The sequence below is a fragment of the Siniperca chuatsi genome, linkage group LG7 (genome assembly GCF_020085105.1).
Source record: "Siniperca chuatsi isolate FFG_IHB_CAS linkage group LG7, ASM2008510v1, whole genome shotgun sequence".
Lineage (NCBI taxonomy): Eukaryota > Metazoa > Chordata > Actinopteri > Centrarchiformes > Sinipercidae > Siniperca > Siniperca chuatsi.
Window position 1 is genome coordinate 28377378 of NC_058048.1, and position 18800 is coordinate 28396177.

Below are 18800 nucleotides of genomic sequence, written 5' to 3' on the forward strand. Positions count from 1 at the left end.
AGCCTCAGCTGCTTCAGTCCAGTCTCAGTTTAAAAACAGCAGGTAAACCAGCAGCACCGAGCTTACATTAGCCAACAGACTGTGGTGTGGCCGTAGATGCTTAGCACGGCTCCTTGTGGTAGATGATCCCTGCGGGTAGAACCTTTTTAAAGAAAAGAAAGAAATTATAATAATTTTCATTCTTTCTAACAACAGCTTAGTCCCTGAAACTCTTTACCCTCCCTCACCAGCAGGCTGATGTTTAGAGATCGTTGTGTGTTAGTTGCTGTTATGTGTGATTCTAGAAAAATGATGACCAGAGTGAAACAAAAACAATACATTAAATACAGTAATCAGTATTTTATGAATGTATCTGTATAGCATGTCATATGTTATCAATCCCAATTTGACCTTCACAAGAACATTTAATTTGAGGTGGGTTTGATTTGCATATCCCTTTGGTGTTGTACATCCACTGTATAGTATAAAAAGAGATGTTGTTAGACTAGAAAATATACATTTGCCTATCTGTGACCTAGGTAGCTATGTAGAAATATCAAAATCCAATAATGTATGATACTAATCTTTTTTCTTCTCCTCCCCCTTTCCCTAACCTCTCATACATTTACATTCATACAACCATACATTCACTTGCCTAAACTCAAATACCCATATATTCATTCCCATTTATCCTCAATTCTGTTCATCCATGCTCCTATATTTATATCGGACCTCCTGTCCTCACACCACTCCTCTTCCCCCCCATATATTTTTGCTATCCAAACCTTTAACCCCGCCAACACCCCTCCTGTAAACATCCCATATCAACCTTGCCCTGTCCTTTTTGTTTTAAATCTCCCGACATTTCCTCCTCCATCCTCTGTTTGCATCGCCCCTTCCCTTCCAGTCGCCATCTATCTGGGCATCAGAAAGCGGCCGAGCCCCGGACCCCCCGATGCGGCTGGGATGTGAGGGTGCGGAGCCCCCGTGACCCGGCCGAGGTGGTGCTAGCGCTGCGTGAGGCGGCGCAGGGCTGCGGCTGCCAGGTCCACCTGGCCGGGCCTTTCCTCCTGTCCTGCACCCACGGAGCAGCCGGCGCCCGCGTGGCCTTCGAGGCCGAGGTCTGCCAGCTGCCCAGCGGGCTGGGCCAGAGCAGCGGTGTGAGGTTCAAGCGCCTGTGGGGGGCACCGTTAGCCTTTAGAGACATCGCCACCAAAGTGTCCAAGGAGCTGGAGCTCTGAGGGCGTCAGGAGGCGGGGCAGATTGATGACGGACAGGACAAGTTGATGAATGAGGAGGGATGAAGAGGAGGAGGAACAATGAGGCAGAAACCATCGCCGCCTCCTCCTCTTCCTTCCTGGGCTCCACCTCATCTGATGCGGCTAGCGATGCCTCGCCTCCGCCAAAGACCCTCTTCTTCTGATGCCACCAATCACAGCCAGACAAACAGATGCACAGACACGGATAGACCGCCATCGGCAGACTTATGATGACCCTTGACCTTGGAGCTGTCAGTGACCTACAACCCCTGCTTAAAACACACCACCACCTCCATATTATGCGAGCCCATGGAGTTACAGGTTTTTTTTTTCTTCATGATTTAATGTTTGATGATGATAAGGATGGTGTTGCTGAGAATGATGGAGATTGATAATGTTTTTGTTGACATTGTTATTCCTATTGTATCATATTTGTCATTCCTTTTTAAAGAGCTGCTATTTAAAGAAATGTTTTAATTTTTGTGTATTAAGTTTATTTTCTTTCTTCAATGCTTTTAAAATGGGCAGAAGTTTGACATCTGTTGTCATTCTCGGGAAGCAGACGTCACATATTTAAGAAGCGAGGGCGCAGTGTGACCTCCGGCCTCTAGGGGGAGACATGCAGAAATGCAGAGACTGGTGACAGACTGAAGCATCACAGCCTCTCTGCCCATCCATTGATAACACCCATTTTACTGCTCAGTTGGGATTTTGATGTTTGTTTGTACCATTTCTGGTAAAACTTTGCTTCTCTGCCTGCTATCCACACTGAATTCTCTACTGTGTGTCGATAGCTGGCAGGTGAGCTGCTTACAGACGAGCAAAGCTGCCTAAGAATACAGGACCCAGCTGATGTGTTGTACTTGATAACCTGATCATTAGAGCTTAAGCTCTGCTTCTTACAAATACTCAACTTTGCCCAATGTTTTGTCCCTATCTTTATTAACAAACAAAAAATGTTAAATTACATAATATTTTGTTGGTTTAAAAGTAGAATTTATTTCAACCAACTGAAAAAACTGGATCTCCAACTGGAATCATGATTTGATTGAGTTTTTATTACACAACAGGATGCCTCAGCTGACCCTGTAATTACTTTACAGGAGTTTCTGAGCTAGAGTTGGATGTACGCAGGCAAAACAGAGCCACTTTATATTATTTTACCTGAAACACCTCCACTCAGCAGGTTTAGTTTATTTAAAATAGAAAAGCAGGTTTTGTCAGCCAATCAGAATGCATTACTCTGAGACCAATATGTGCTAACTATTTAAGCAAATAAAGTAAATTTAACATTTAACTAAACTAGTTATTTTGCCCATAACAAAATTATCGACCATCAAGTCGACCATTGCATTTGATTACTGCTCTGCTGGCATGGCTTGTTTTGACTGGTTTTGACCCTTACTTGTTGGTTGCTTAGGTTCATTGTCAAACTGTGAAAGGTTAAGCAGCCACAGATTTCTCTTTGAACCCCAGTAAAGGCAGTGTATTTCTTTAAAAGATTACCTTCAAGCTTTTTCATTACAATGTGATCTCTTCGTCCAAACACACGATTAAAGTAGGTCATACTGGTGTAGAGTAAATGGAGGAGTAGTGTACTGACATACAGTAGTTTTCCTGGTAGCACTTTGGCATAACAATATCACAGTCTGTCAGAATGCTGCTTTCCTCAAATGTAGTGCAATACAGCCACAAAGCCAAGAATCAAGACTTGAATAAGCATTGAATAAGACTTAATAGGGCTCCTTGTTTCATTTATTTTAAATTTTTTGATATCGCTGATTTGTTGTTAAAATTCATTGAGCACTTTTTTGCTTTTTAACCAGGATTGCATTGTACTGTAATGGCAGAGTTTTTAATTAATCTGTATTTTTCTTTTGTAGATTGTTAAAAGTCACATTGTCTCACACATTTAAAGCCCACTGAAGTGAATAATCGACATTCTGAATGCCTTTCTTTCATTTACTTACATGTACCTACATATAATGACCTCTTGGCATCAATCATTAAGGAAACAGAGGTACAAATGGTACTACCAAAAGTACCAAATTTCAAAAAATTGCAAAATGGTGATCTGTCTCCATATAGTTTTGTCAGATTTAACAGTTTTCTTTTGTCTAATATTCCATTTATTTTGTGTTCTTAACCCTCAACAACACTTTTGATATATAGAAACTGTAGACTTTTCCCTCTGTCAACCAATCAGGCTGCAGCACTGCTGAGATGTATGTGACTGTTGACCAATCAGATTTAATTATTACTGTAAGAGGTGTATGACTGTTAACCAATCAGACTTCTGTCTCATCAAGCCACTGTATAATTTCAAAGCATTGCAACGTGTGCAGTGTGCATCGGTTTAAGATGAGAATGTGACCTTGAATGACCTTTTGAGAAATTGGATTCTCAGATTTTCTTTTATAAAAACACTTTGTTGCTCATTACAGAACAAATCTACCAATATTCAACAAATGCACACACATGCGCACACACACACACACACACACACACACACACTCAGAGTCCATCAAGTGCTACATTGATCATATATTGACACTGACGACTCCAAAATCAAAAGGTTGTTGTACTTGTATTGTAACTCTATAAAGCCAAGCAATTATAACTTGTACTTCTGAAGTAAGCAGCATATAACTAAACACTGATATGTAAAAGGAAAAGTTAGAAGATCCAGCCGATTCGTGATCTTTACGGCTGTAAGGAATTTATCTATTTATTGGGAGATTTCAGCCGCAGCAGGTATCAACCGCTGTCTGGAAATGTGAAGCTGTGATTTAGGGCTAGTTTTAGCAAATTTGTTTTGTGTACAACTGGGCCTCACTCTCTGAACCTGCTCTGTAGATACAGTTAGGGCCATGCTTTAAGGCTACAGTTCTGTTGTATAGTGTGCTTGAAGCCGTCGCTGTTATCAACAAAACTTAACTTATGGGCTGAAATTACAGAAATGATCGACCTGCAATCCTGCATGTCTCCTAGGAAATAATGTGTGACACAAAAATAAAGACTTTCAACCTCTTTCATATTTTATGTCTATTTTTTTCCTCAGATGTAGATTTAATGTCTTTGACGTGGCATCTCACCCTTTTGTGTGTGTGCGTGTGTGTGTGCGTGTGTGTGTCCGTCCGTCCAGTGAAATATTCATTTTTAAGGATTTTGTTCACTTGTGCCCATATTAAAATGTACTATATCTGTTCATGTAAGCAAAACTACACATATCACTTGTCAATCTGTTTTGAGCAGTTGCAAAAGATCCATGTGTGTTTCCACATAAAGAAAACATGAGGGAGAAGGTTTGATTGTTACATGGGGCGTAGTTTAATTGTCCAATTATATTTTACAACCAAAAAATGTTTTTCTTTCGGTGCGTAAACATAGCCATGACCAGACTATGCATGGATTGATCCCAGGATGTTACAGAGAAGATGGGGGGGGGGAGAGATGATTAAATTGACAGGAAATTCAAAAGAGGAACCAAATACAAAGCAGGAAAAGAAAAGATGAGTGAGGTTAACAGAAATAAGTAAGAAAGGAGCAGAGGAACAAGTGGAGTGTCTTCCTGATGGAAAGAAGTAAGCAGAAAGTAGCCAGTTGGCCGAAACCAGTAAAATAACTTTACAACAAGGCTACCTGTTCATTTTTTATAATATAAAAAAACAAACACAGTCATTCAGTTATTGGTTGTCTGTCCACTTTACTTCTGGGCGGGGATCATGCCATCGATGGACTCTCCCTTCTCGAGCTTCTTCTCCATCTCAACCATCAGCTTGACACCGTCAACCACAAGCTGGACCTGGTCCACCTCGGAGGAGCCCAGACGGTCAGCGTTGGAGATGTCGAACACACCACCCACAGAAGCTGTGTCCACACCACCTGGAGGGGAAAGAAGGGGAGAAGAATAAGGCCTCTGTTGAAGATACCAGCAGGCGGAGAAACGCACTATGACCCCCATCCTCTCTCTGATATACGTATTATCTCCACAGACAACTGGATATCCACATATTCAAGCATTTTTTAGAGGAAGAGCTGAAATCTAGTATAAAACCACAACTCTCCTCTGACAATACTAACTTGTCACTAGGTTTGAGACTGATCCATTTAACCGTCCCAACCCCCCTCCCCCCTTTTTTTTAGTACCTGTGCCACGCTTCTGCAGACGCAGCCTGGTCAGGATCTCCTCGAACTTGGCGTGTGTGCTGAGCTTGGGCAGCTTGACGTGCACGCCACCGCGCAGGCCGGTTCCCAAGTTGGAGGGGCAGGTCAGGATGTAGCCCAGATGCTCGTTCCACATGAAGCCGTGGTTGTGCTTCTTGAAGATCTCCTCAATCTGACCGCCGAAGAGGAAAGTGAAAAAAAGAAATGTTTAAAATATAACTGGATGGATGTCAGTAAATGCTAACTAGACCTAAGAATGAAGAAAGAATTTAAACATCACGCAGTTGTTTAACAGACATGAAAGATCTATATGAAAAGGTTCATATTTACACCAACACAAAGACAGTAACCATAGAAACAGTCACCATGTGCCCAGTTGAATGGTGCATACTTATGTGTCTGCATAAGAAAGTATGCATGCATGTTTTTGTGTGTTACCTTCTGCAGGCCGACGCAGAAGCGTCTGAAGACCTCCTTCATGTTGCCTCCCTTCTGCATGGAGATGACACGCAGGTGATCCTCCTCGTTCACCCACACCAGGAAGGTCTTGTTGTCGTTGTGCCTGCGGAATAAAATCCAGCTCAGTTTCACTTGATTTACACGTAGTAGGCTCCTACAAAATATTCACGAGCCATGTAATTTAATACTTCAATATTGCATGAATAATGTTCCTCAAAGTGCCTCGCAGAAACGGGAAAGTTGATATTTCTAGTAGCCTATGTAAGCCAAAACTGAGCTGCACAGTGGTGGATTTACTGGATGTCAAGCCACTGTAAGGGGCAGTGTTTACTGCAGCTGAACACACTGTGCTTTGGTATTCATGACACACTTTAACAGATGTTTGAAAACAGGTATAATGAGGATTTTCATATTAGGGCTGTGGGAGAAAGAGACAGATGGGAGTTTTAAAGGTTGGCGTGGGAAGGGCAGATGGGAGGTTTTAGCTCAGAGGGTGGTCGTTTAACTGAGTGTGTATTTTCCTGTGTTTACATAGACACACAAAATCTGCTTTTACAGTTGATTATAGCACATATCTGATCATCGTTTTGATTTCTAAACTGGGAGAATCCCAATAAAGTCTAATTTGTAATGAAATGATTTCCATTCTGTGTGTCTGTGGGTCTCTCACCAGATGCCTCTGCCGTCGGGCCAGTCACGGGCCATACCAGCACAGGTCAGCAGGGGGGACACGGGCTTGTCAAACAGGAAGTGATCAGCGATCAGCTGCTCCTGCTCGGCGTCGGTCATGCCGCACAGGGGGTAGTACTTTCCCTTGAACTCACCATCCAGGCTGGCCAGAGCTGAGAGGAAAGAACCAAGGAGGTGGACAGAGGAGAGGAGTCAGTCACAATTATATGCTGCGTTCTCCAAACATTAGTTTGATTGATAGATTGGCATTATTGTCGTAGTTTGACATTCACCCTCAATGGACAGCTTCTCAATGGCTCTGCGCTCTCCACGGCTGTTGTGGGGGGGCAGGGTGAATCCCTTGATGCTGCGGCCGGTACGAACGCGGCTGGACAGCACATAGTTGGGGTCCAGGTCATCACCACCCTGAGAGACGAAGGCAGGACAGAAAAACACAATAGACACGCCATTATTCATCTTTTATTTACAAACCGACTTGCTTCACCCATGAGGGATTGGACTGATTTCTTTTTTTAAAGTTTAGGAGTGGATAGATGGTTTACTTATATGGTTATGGTTTGACTATAAATATAGGCATACTATAGCTTTGCTTCAGAAAATAAATTTAAAGAATGTATCAATATTATGGGAGAATGGTCAGTTAGTAAACTTAACCTTGAATTGATGTGGCCATAAAAGTAGCCAGTCATTTATTTTACACAATTAATTTGATGTGTAAGCTTGCCAATGTGTTAATTTAGTTCCTTCTTTAAGCTGTGCTGATCTATAACAATACTATCATGCGTGTCTTGACTCCTCACCTTCAGGTTCTCGAAGTTCAGGTCGGTCTTGTGCTTGTCGGTGGGCTTGTATCCACCATGACGGTCGGAGATGACGGGGTCCAGCAGATCCTTGAAGACCTCATAGGACTCCTCGTCACCAGCAACGCAGCCCACGGTCATGATGAAGGGGTGACCTTGGGGACAAGAGGGAGGATGAGGAAGTTGGTAACGTTGCTAGCTAGTTCAACTTTGAAGATTGTGATGTATGTTTGTGGGGGAGTGTTTTTGTGTCTGGCACATTCCTGTTGTATTGAATGTGAGGTCCTCTTGTCCCTGTACCACTGTGTGACAACGAATTCCTGGACTATTAACTGGGTAGAACAGAAAACTTGCCAGGCATTTAGCCCTGATCCCAAAATGTGATTTTAAAAAAAAGTCCTGTGTCACCTCAGAGGTACTGATGGATGCTAGCATTGTCAGGGTTAGAGGCAATCCATAAGCATAACTCATATTTGGCTACATATAGTGTTTGCTTGAGTTAATTTATGTCTCCTCAAACCCTGTCTTTGCTGGTGTGTTAATCTATATGCTGATGACTTGCTCCTTCTTACCAGGGTTGTCAACACCAGTCTGGATGATATCATCCAGGGTGAAGCCGCTGGGGGTGGACTTGCCCCTCAGCTTGCCGTAGATCTCCTTGTTCAGCACCTATAGCAGATTACACCCAGTGCAGGTCAGTGATTATACAGTCACATGATTGTCTTTTAAGTTGTGCTGTGTGAGAATGAAGTATCTTAGCACTCAGAAAATCTTCTGGTTCCAAAAGCAACAAATATTTAAATTTTAAGTGACTTGTCATGCCTATCTAAAAAGCAGTGTCAGAATAAGCTGAATAAGCATGCTGAAAGTTATTGGTGCTTGCGGACAGACAATGTCAGAGCAGGATTTGTACCTTGGCCATGTGGTTGTTGTGCAGGGAGAGATCGGGGAACTCCTCGTCCACGGAGAACTTCATTTTATAGTCGTTGTGGCAGTTCTTCGTCATGGCTGCGATTTTTACTTCGTCTGAGAAGAGATGAGAAAAACAGGAGAGGGGGTACTCATTTCACAACCTCTAATGATATTATTGTTAATTGAATTATTTATGCGTTTAAATCGACAAGTACAAGTTAATTTATCAACTCTGGTCTGTGCAGTATTCACTCTTTTTTTTCCTTATAGTTTTTAAATCAGAAGAATATTATAGAAGCAGCACTGAAAAAAAGGATTTTATAGTTTTACTAGTCACAAGATGTATTTGTCAAATGTCATATGATGTTTCTGAAACACAGCATAATGACCCGGTCAATACCATATTTCTTTTCTGGCATTTCTCCAAGTTTTTCAAGCGTCTTGTCTATGAGTCTTCTGGTGAAGAGGAGACACCTTCTCATTCTGTCTGTCTGCCTTTCTTACTTTCTTTCTTACTTTTTTATTCCTCTCTCTCTGTCAGCTGTGCTGTCTACATGCTTTTCTCCCTGCTTTCCTGCCTCTCTGACTGTCTCACCACCTGTCTCCGCCTCACAGTGCAGATTATTAATAGTGTGGCTGTGCCCCCTCTTTTCCTGCACCCCTCCCATCTCTGCGGGGAGCTACAGTCTCCAGCACATTATGACGAATGATTTTCTCTCTCAGTCCATTCAGACTAATGCAAACTTAGTGGCAGAGCTACGCTGCGATTCGTAGGTAGCAGAGAAAGTACTTCGGTACCAGAAGCAATACAACTTTTAAATGAGATCAACGTTTTTAAGACTGAAAACAGCACAAAAATTCTAATGCTTAAAACTACAAGTGGTTAATCTAGTAATATGTGGTCTTCTGCCTTTTTGTGTTGATACAGTTTAGTTTTTAATGTTTTTTGTACAATGTTATGTCCTTTAAATTTTAATTGAACTGAAAAAATTAAATTTTTAGAAAAAATAAAAAACTGTTTTTTATATTCCTACCCAAACACTCACCCATCTTAAATTTGGAACTTAGTGATCTAGTACTTAAACACAAACCACTTCAATAAAAATGTCTAAATGCAGAGCTGGAATCAACAGAGCTTCAGCTGCAGAATCAGTCAGAATAGATGTGTGGGGTCAGGAATAGATTTACAACTGCTAGCCATCAGTCTATTTACCAGACGATCTCTCTCTCTCTGTCAGATAGAGGTCAAAACGCTGTCAGTTGCTTGAGGTGTAGTTATTTGATGACACCTGGTACACTTAAAGGTCAAAGCATTGCATGCCTCTTAGATGGCTCCACAAGTTACATGACTAACTCAAGCGCTCCTAAACTATTCGAAGACACACTTGAAGCCTGCCCTGCTAGCGTCAGCAACAGCTAATAGTCACAGCTGTTTCAGTGACACTACACTGCCATATACTAAACTATCCTTTTATCAGCAGACTAGTGCTACCCATATCCAAGAAACCGAGAGCATCAAGTCTTTCAAAGCAAAGTTTCACTACAGTGTGCACTGATAGAAGAATGATCAGAGTAGATTTTAGTAGTTTCCATTTCAGGAAAAAATGTGCAAAGCTTAGAGGAATCCAAGACAAAAATGTGAGAAGAGAAAAAGTTTTCCTGGCTCCAGAGTTCTCCAGTGGAGGAATCTGCCTGACAGATATTTGGTTAAAAATGTTTCCCTTTCTTAGAGCGTTTTTGTTTTCAGGGGGTTTTGGTCCACGCTTATATAGAAAAATCATCAAAATCTCCCATGGATTTATCAGAAAGGCTGACTAAAGCATTGCTTAGCTTTTTTACCTGCTTAGGAGAAAAGAGAGAGGTAAAAGAGGTAACAGATCCCGGGATCAGGTCCTGTCCACCAAATGTAGGGGTTGCCCAACTTTGCCAGGTGATGGACTTAAGTATTTATACCCAGACCTCTGTCCCTATTGGCTGACGAGACTCGGGGTCCCCTTTTTTGATTGGTTACAGGGGGTCTTTTGTGCCTGCGTGAGTTTCTAAAAGGCAAGAACGGACATCACACAACACTCGAGATGAGAGACAGGGCAACAGCTGCAGCTGCTCGGTCCAACCTTTCACCTTCTGCCTGCTTGTAGCTGCTTGATAGGAGCCTGCAGGACAGAACAGTGGTGGACAGGAGGGTACAAAAACACGTGCATTCTCATACATTTATATATTAGATGCATACACTAATAAATTCACTGTGGTGAAATAAGATTCACATAATCTTTGCAGTTACAAGGATTAAATTACAATTTTGGTCAGTTTAAGAAGAGCAGGTGGCTTTGATGGTTTGGACACTTAGTGCAAGCATGCATGCATACTGAATCCCTCCTCCATGTTTCATAAGTGTCCCTGGTGAGTCGATGAAGCAGAGTAACTGGAGCTCTCTGTCTGTCATCATATTTAGGAGTTAAAATTACCACTTTGTCTTAGATTACATCATCAAAATATTCAAGATTACCTCACCTACCAATTTGCTAAATGGAGGTGTCTGCATGTGTGAGTTTGTGTTACTGCTCCCTGTATGAAATGTCATGTAGTGAAGCATAGTGACAGGCTGTCCAAACACAGACATTTGGCAACATAAATTCCAGCGTCTTTTTAAATGTATCTAAACATGTGAATATTTGTAAGTTCACAGCTTTCTCAGCACGTCTGGAGTGTGTTTGTGTGGCTTGTGCTTTTCTCAGAAGTTTCATATTCATATATCATATTCAAAATCCTGCCTGACACGTTTTAGGTTAGTATTGCTTTGTATCCAATGCAAAAGGCCATTAGTCAAGTCTGGGCTCACAGAAGGTTATACTCAGTGAGATCTCGCTCTCCTTGTAAAATCTCGAGTCCAGCTCTGTACTGTAAGAGTGCCAGCATCATTACCCCCCACTGGTTATGTGATAGACCTCAGTAACCAATCGCAGACAGATAATAAATCAGACACACATCATGTGACAAAGTAGAAATTGCGGGGTGGAGCTGAGAGGCGCTGTGATGCAGACTGCAGTCTCACATAAGATCCAGGTTTCCCTAAACCTGCAGGTCAGATGTTTATACATATTTCATGATAGCTTTCCTTAACAACTTATGCTGTTTTTTAATTTATATTGACAACAAGATATCAATTACAACAGATTACAAACATTTCTTAGTTTAACTTTTAAACATCCATTACCACCTCAACGCCTAAACCTGGGGAGAGCAGACTTTCAGTTTAAATGTGGCTTGATTTGACAGAATTCAGTAATTTATCTAGTTGAAAAAGATGCTGGTTTGAAAGCTAAAACCTGCTGGGAAATTTGGGTGGACAAAGACAGAACTTGTATTTCTAATTGTGTGCAGATAAAGGGGGTGTTGGCTTGTGACTTGAAAACAGGAGAAGCAAAACATCGGGCTTCCCCCAAAACATACAAGGCTAAAAAAGACTGTTGAAATTATTAGCACACCTGCTGAATGATCCCCAGGTTTCATTACTATCTATCTATCTATCTATCTATCTATCTATCTATCTATCTATCTATCTATCTATCTATCTATCTATCTATCTATCTATCTATCTATCTATCTATCTATCTATCTATCTATCTATAATCAACTCTATATACCAAATGACCACATAATCAATGTATAGGAGCTGCATCTTTGATGCAGAATTATGTACTCTAATGCACTCAGCACATACTGACACATAGCTCGCATACTACAGGTGTGTGTATGTTTGTGGTTGTATCCATCCTTTCAGCTTGCAGATGATCGTTGTGTTAATGAGTGTAGGGATTTAGAGAGACTCTGAGTCTCAGTTCCTTTGCTCTAAATCAACACTCAATCAGTCTAAGATGAAAAATAAAACACCAGAGCAGTAGCTGTGAATTACCATCAAGGACTTGTAGCAGCCTAAAAGGTTGTACGTAAACTCTATTTTACATACAAAAGTAACATTTTACCCTCAACTACATCCTTTACCACAAACTCCCATCAATAAAACTAAAAGGTCATGCTGACTGACGTGTGATATGTGCTGTGTGTGTCTTCTGCCCATTCAGACCAGTTAGTTCTGTAGCTTGTATGCCACCGTGGCGCAGATTCAATATCCCAGTTTAGACTGTCATTGTATCCCCCAGCACCCCCCCCCCCAAACCCTGCAGCTGCCCCGGGGAAACAGGCACCAAGGACAGTTATGTAACCAGGAACACTGTGGTGTAAATCATTTCTAATGATTCTGTCTGAATCTCATGAACAGAGTGTGCCAAAAATCCGATGGTTGAATACTTTTATGGGCTTAGTGCAAACTAAATGACATCAAATTGAATGGAATTCAGTGTTTGTTTGAGGATGAGGGAGGAAATGGTTTGCACAGCCCGATCTGTGTCAACGAGTCACATATGAGATCGTAGGGTTAGTTTGTGTGAGTGCATTTGCAAATGTGTGCATGCATCTGTGCACGCTAACAGGTGGTGGAAACTAGCACAGTGAAAGGTGTTGATTCAACTTTTTAGTATTTTTTTTATTGTTCCTGTTAGTGTGTCTACTGTCTGAACTTGTACGTATAGTTAAATATGAAATCAATATACATGTAGTGTGTGTTTCTGTTTTTTATTTTCAATGCATTGTGTGTTTGAGGAAGCACAAATACATACATGATCTTATGATATTTAAAAAGTTAATGTAGTTTTGAAGCATTCAGGATTTTTCTAAATGGCAAACTGCTGTTTGTGAATTCAGCATCACATTTTCCAAGTTTCTTGTTTGTGTTGTTTGTGTTTTAGTGCTGGCTTGTATCAGTTATACACTTCCTAGATAACATTTTAAGTAGTAAGGCAGGAGTCACTGAGACATATATTTACAGTATCTTATAAACCTTGTTTGAGCTGGCGTGCAGTCTGATGGCAGATTATTCTTTACAGCAAAGGCCTTAGGGAGCAGTTGAGGGTTACATGCATTCACACATTCACACATGGGTGTTGCCAGGAACAAGTGGCAGTCTTGGCTTCCACTGCCGCACATTTGTATGTTTCTATCTACATTATATGGTATCTTATAGCTCTGTAATTTGGTTCCTGTACTGACAGAGAAGAGAGTGAAAGAAAACAGAAAACTGGTTTGATGTGAAACCTGAGGATGTAACAAGAAACTGACCTGAGTTCAAGATGTGGTCCTTTCCTGAATTTTAGTTGTTGTGTCTTTTTGTTTGTGTTTATCATGACTGTTTTTCAAAGACTTGACATTAGTGTTTTAAAATTAAGCTGATACAAAATCACCTCTTCAACTCACATTTAAAGATATAACTTCCTAAACTCAAAGGGAGGCAGATCTTGCCTTCTTTGGATTCCTCAGATTTGACCTGGACTAACTGTTTCAGAGATACAAGTCCTGAGCCAGAGCAGGAAAAAATCATGTTAACAGTTTGAGGAGCCCACAAATAGACCCAGGCATTTGTAAGACGACTCTGACGATGGGTGCATGTTAAGTCTGTCACACGGTGAAAGGTGCTGGAATGGAATGAGCCGGGCTAAATGAGAAGGAGTGATGGTGTTTTGGCCAATGAGATGAGAGGCTTCATGTTTGGTTGCACAAATCAAAGGGGAAGAAAATGTTTCAGTTTTTGTGCAGACAATTTTCTTTGTTTTATTGCAACTTTATCTCCTAGAAAATATGTTTATATTGTATAATACTGATTAGCTTTACCAAATATGTTATGGAGGAAACATAATTGCTGCCTGGGTTACCGGGGTGGATGGTTGGGGTGTGCATTCAGAAAGAAGTGAGCTTACCAGACCTCTGTAGCCCACTCCACATCTCTGCTCCAGGCTCCAGGCTCCAGGCTCCAGGCTCCAGGCTCCAGGCTCCAGGCTCCAGGCTCCAGGCTCCAGGCTCCAGGCTCCAGGCTACATTAGCTGCTACTAGCACAAAACACCTGACAAAGAAGAAGAATGCTTGGAATAAAGATATCTCTGGTTCTGCTGCATTGATTTTGATTTATTTTTTCTTTTTTAGCACTAAAGCACTGAGTTGACTGACTTTGAGTTGTCCAACATCACAATAACATAACCATAAAAAACATGAATCATGCTTTAGTTGCCAGGAGCAGATATTGTAGGAAAACAAACTAAATGACAGTGAATGACAGCAAACATGTTTAGTATGAGCATTTTGGCAGTGAACAGTTTAAATTAGTAAAGTAAAGTAAATTAGTTTATTATAAACCTTTGCTCATTATGTTGATTTAAAAAAAACATCATCTGCGTGGGATAACATTTTCTACCAAATGCATTTGCTAATGCTAACTAATTTGCAAAGGTCTGCAAAAATGAACTTAAATGCTGCATGGCACAAAATGATCAGAGTATATTTGCAAGGAGTTTTGTTGATCAGGACTGACTTTTATTCTTAACTGCTTGATGGTGGAGCTGCAGATAACTTGACCAGGATTGTAAAACATTTTAGAAAAGCTTGAACATTTCAAAGAGAAGAAAAAGAAAACAGATGACAGAGCAGTGTATCGCTTCAATTTGAATATCTGCACAAATTTGCTATATTACTCCACATATTGTGAACATTTGACATTGTTTATGTCAGATAAAGGCTTCTGTGATTGTGATTTGTTGAATTTGAATTATTGTTTAACAATATAACTCAATGAAAGTAACAGAGTTCATTCTTGAACTGATCCATATTTTGCAAAAAACCATACCACTCACTACCAACAGAGTGTGTGATGATGCTTATAGGTCTAGTTGACAGCACATTTATCACTAACTTCTCACACTAATAGTGATCAGTAAGATGATATCATAAGCAACGAACAATGGACACAACCCGCAGGGATTTATTCATATATAAATAGAACCAGTACTATTACATAGATGACAGAGGTGTTGTGTTCTCATAGTGGTGAGATAAATTGGATGTGTTGTGCTGAATTGCCTGAGGGAATCACACTATTGATTATTCACCCATCTGCACTGAGCAACATTACACTGTGTTTCGAATTCAATTGTTGGATTATGTAACTAATTTATCAAATTTTTGGATAATAGTTTTGAATTTCTGTGAGTTTTGTGTGTATTTTGTGAAGGTGACAGTGGTGAGCTTACATTGAAACATGAGCTACCTGAGTAACTCGTGAGGGGGGGACGCGGACATGGGGGGGGAGGGGCGTGGATTTCTATCTTTAGTGCCGCCTCACCAGGTCCTGCAATCTCCAATACCAGTTCTCCCGATTGAATTGCATCGACTCAGCTGTCAGTCTGTCCGTCCCTCCTTCCATTCATCTGTTCAAACACCTTCACTTGACCAGATTGACAAAACTTACATTTCTTTACCAGAGCAGCAGGACGGATGAGAAGAAGGCAGAATAATGGACACAGAACAGTAAACAGTTGGGATTTAATCCATGACTAGCAGTGGAGAGCATACCAGACATTTTATCTGGGATTAACTCATATTATTTCTGATGTGTCATTTCATGTTTATCTTATATTATAATAATAAACTTTATTTATATAGCACTTTTCTTAACAAGATTACAAAGTGCTTTACAGAGAACAAAACAATAGATACAAACAAAAACAACACATGGATCATAAAACGCCACATATGCATAACTTTATGAGTTATATTAAAATCATGCATGGCTTTTAACAGGAAGCTCTTCAGAAACGTTGCACATGTTACTTAAATCACGTAAGTCACATAAATCAGGTCTGTTCAGGTTTGCTGCAATTTTTTCTTGCCATGTGAAACCAAACATATGGTTGTACTGTGTGTGTGTGTGTCATTGTTCCCATTCATTCTATAAGTCATTCATTTCTAATTTTACATCAGTGGTATGTTGACCAGGACAGCTGTAATATTTTAACTCTGCAGTTCTCCTCTCTGTGTGTGTTGCATATTTTTTGATCATGTGTGTCTACATGCATGTGTCCATGCAGTTAGGTCTACCATTCACACCTGTGTTCTTTTTAATGCTTATCAATGTGCATGCACAAACATATATATTTACATACACACACACACACACACACACACACACACACACACACACACACACACAGACACACATATCGGACGGCAGAGTGTACCATCATTCCTTCCTGCTGTCGGCTGTCTCAGCAGCTGTGTTGTATTGCCAGTGTCAAGTCCCACCGCCTGTCTCATCTCAGCATTGATATCATTTTCTGTGCTTAGCAGCTTCTAACTGAACTCACACACACACACACACACACAGAAGAAACATCATAAATGAATTGAAAAGATATTGTTTCTATCATTCTTTCTTGTGTCTTTGTCATTAGTGTGAATTTAAAAAGGGAGGGGGGGTGTAGATAAAAATTTAAAGGATGCTCAGTCATGATGCTGTTATTTTTAGTGTTGACATTGTAATGATAGACAGTGTTGATGATGTGTCCTGAGTCTGCGTGTGTGAAGATTGGAAAAAGATTACCTTTAGTTGACACCGTAAGGCACTACTGTATTACAGAAAAAAATCAGTGAGTGAGTGATTAGAAATAACAAACGTCCCAGGGGATAAAGTATTGTAATAACTGTTAAAATTAATAATAAAAAACACAGAACACAAAAGGAAGAAAATTAATCCAAACATGAGTTTACATTAAATCAAGTCAATAGTTAAGGAGTCAATAATACTGTACTTAAGAACAAAGACTTAACAGTTATTATAAAGGTCAGTGGAGTTTATGAAGAGATTTAGAGGGCTGAACTGATTTAGCAAGGCTTAGCTTTTCACTCAGGAGATTTTAGTTTTTGTCCCCTCTGGTCTTCAGTCTAGACAAACTAAAAAACACTACTTATTCTAGTGTTTTCAACATTAGAGAACAGTTAATATTTAGCAAAAGACATAACAAGAAAAGCACATCAGGACCCAATAAAGCCAGCGAAATAAACTATATATGATACATTATTAAGAAGCTAAATCATTGAGTGGTTCAGTTCAGTGTTTAATTTCACATAACACAGTAGTTGTGTGCTATGGACCCCAGCTATAAGTATATAAAAATTTTCACTGCAACAGATGAACAAATAAAGTGGTTTCTATTTTCTGCACCGAGGTCAGAGGTTGAAGTTGCTGCATTAGTTCAATGGCACAAAGTGAGGAGTCCCTGTGGAGACACCCGGAGAGAAGAGTTGACACTAATACTGCAAAGAGTTTGATTATGAAAGTGTCTTCCAAATTGCAAATGTTTCTTCTCTTTAGGGTTCATGTGCACACAGAACCACTCTATAGATCCCACAAGGTAAAGCCAAGTCACTTTGGGCAATATTTCTCACCCTGCATTAATTTAATCTGAAATCTTTCATTACTCCTGTGCCATGAAAAATATAAAAAACAATATGAAGCTGCACAAGAAAACTTCCTTGTAAAATCTTTTACTACAGCTTTATTTTTTATTTAATTAATAAACTTACACTTGCAGTAGCTTTATCGAACCATGATACTTTTTCGTGTTGACCAAAATGTGTCCAACGCACAGAGTACTGAAAACTGGCATCAAATGCTCAAATGCAAATTCAATATCTTTTTATCAGATAGTTCCTGATTTAAATCATATTTTAGGCAAGGGGCTGTTATGAGAAGTTTGGGGGTTTTGTTGAATGAAAAAATATTTTTTTAGAGAAAAACATTCATTCTAACAATTATTCTGCAGGACCTGGTCAACACCGCTGCCAGCACCTTCTTCTTATTCTTGTCGTCTCTCGTGCTGACCTGTATCAACCACAACACTGGAGCTAAAATAGCAGCGTATAATTATACTGATGCATTTGAGGAGCATCTCATTTAGGTACCTGACTTGTATCTCATATGTCTGTGTGTCTGAGGTGACTCAGGAACTGTTCCTGGTTTGGTTTTGTTTGGACCAGATCATTGAAATGTAAAAACAGTAAAAGGATTTACTCACCTAAAAACTCACTTTCCCATAATCCTCTTCTCCCTTCCCTTGCCACGCCACTCCATTGCCTCAGCTGGAAATGATTAGGACTGACTCCTGCTGTCTAAAGAGCTGTTTATTCAGCTAGCAGCAGTGATCCAGTGTGTTATGACAAATGTAAGTGATTGTTTACAATTTCAATTACATCCATCATTAATGGTAATAAGTATTTTAATATCTGAGTCCTATTGCTGTCACAGTGGCAAGACTTCAACCCCTGGACAGGGCAGACAACCTGTTGCCCATTTATTAAAGTATTTAACATTGAGTATCTGTATGTATTGCTTGTTATTGAGACCTAAAGACCAAAAGAATTTTGTTGTATTATTAAAAACTGTCATGTAACAGCTGGAACCCAGTGATTTGGATTGATCAAATTCTTTGTTGTGTTTCGTACTTTTTATCAGATAATTTCTGCTTTAAGTCATCATTTTGTTACAAAATTGATAAACTACATAGAGCCTTGGCTTGTTTTATTAAATGAAAAAAGGTTTTGTAGAAAGTATGTTTACAATGTTTCAAATGTTGTTCTCATTTTAGTTTTAGTG

The 18800-nt window shown here is 40.1% G+C and overlaps 2 protein-coding genes across 8 annotated transcripts in view; one reads left to right on the forward strand and one right to left on the reverse strand.

Annotated features, from left to right (window-relative positions):
• Positions 1 to 4268, forward strand: part of mark4b (MAP/microtubule affinity-regulating kinase 4b) — a 57912-nt gene extending 53644 nt beyond the window's left edge. For 4 of the 7 annotated variants that reach the window (XM_044203887.1, XM_044203889.1, XM_044203891.1 and 1 more), the window contains one exon: positions 3 to 4268. In XM_044203887.1, coding sequence (XP_044059822.1) covers positions 3 to 46 — 44 coding nt within the window. In that variant the 3' untranslated portion in view covers positions 47 to 4268. The remainder of the gene's footprint in view (positions 1 to 2) is intronic. The other 3 variants (XM_044203886.1, XM_044203882.1, XM_044203883.1) reach the window with 1 other exon arrangement.
• Positions 4269 to 4544: 276 nt separating this feature from the next.
• On the reverse strand, positions 4545 to 10248 carry ckmb (creatine kinase, muscle b). The gene is made up of 9 exons (XM_044203893.1): positions 10106 to 10248; positions 8268 to 8380; positions 7927 to 8023; positions 7355 to 7509; positions 6827 to 6959; positions 6535 to 6706; positions 5844 to 5967; positions 5388 to 5577; positions 4545 to 5123 (listed from the first exon to the last, which is right to left on the reverse strand). Exons 2-9 carry the CDS (start codon positions 8358 to 8360, stop codon positions 4945 to 4947), a joined length of 1143 nt encoding a protein of 380 aa, XP_044059828.1. The 5' UTR covers positions 8361 to 8380; positions 10106 to 10248; the 3' UTR covers positions 4545 to 4944.
• Between the last annotated feature and the right edge of the window lie 8552 nt (positions 10249 to 18800).

Coding starts and splice junctions, on each gene's coding strand:
- ckmb (XM_044203893.1), bottom strand. CDS start 8,360: ATGACGAAGAACTGCCACAACGACTATAAAATGAAGTTCTCCGTGGAC. Junction 7,510..7,926: donor GACTGGTGTTGACAACCCTG/GTAAGAAGGAGC, acceptor CTTGTCCCCAAG/GTCACCCCTTCATCATGACC. Junction 6,960..7,354: donor TGAACTTCGAGAACCTGAAG/GTGAGGAGTCAA, acceptor TTCGTCTCTCAG/GGTGGTGATGACCTGGACCC.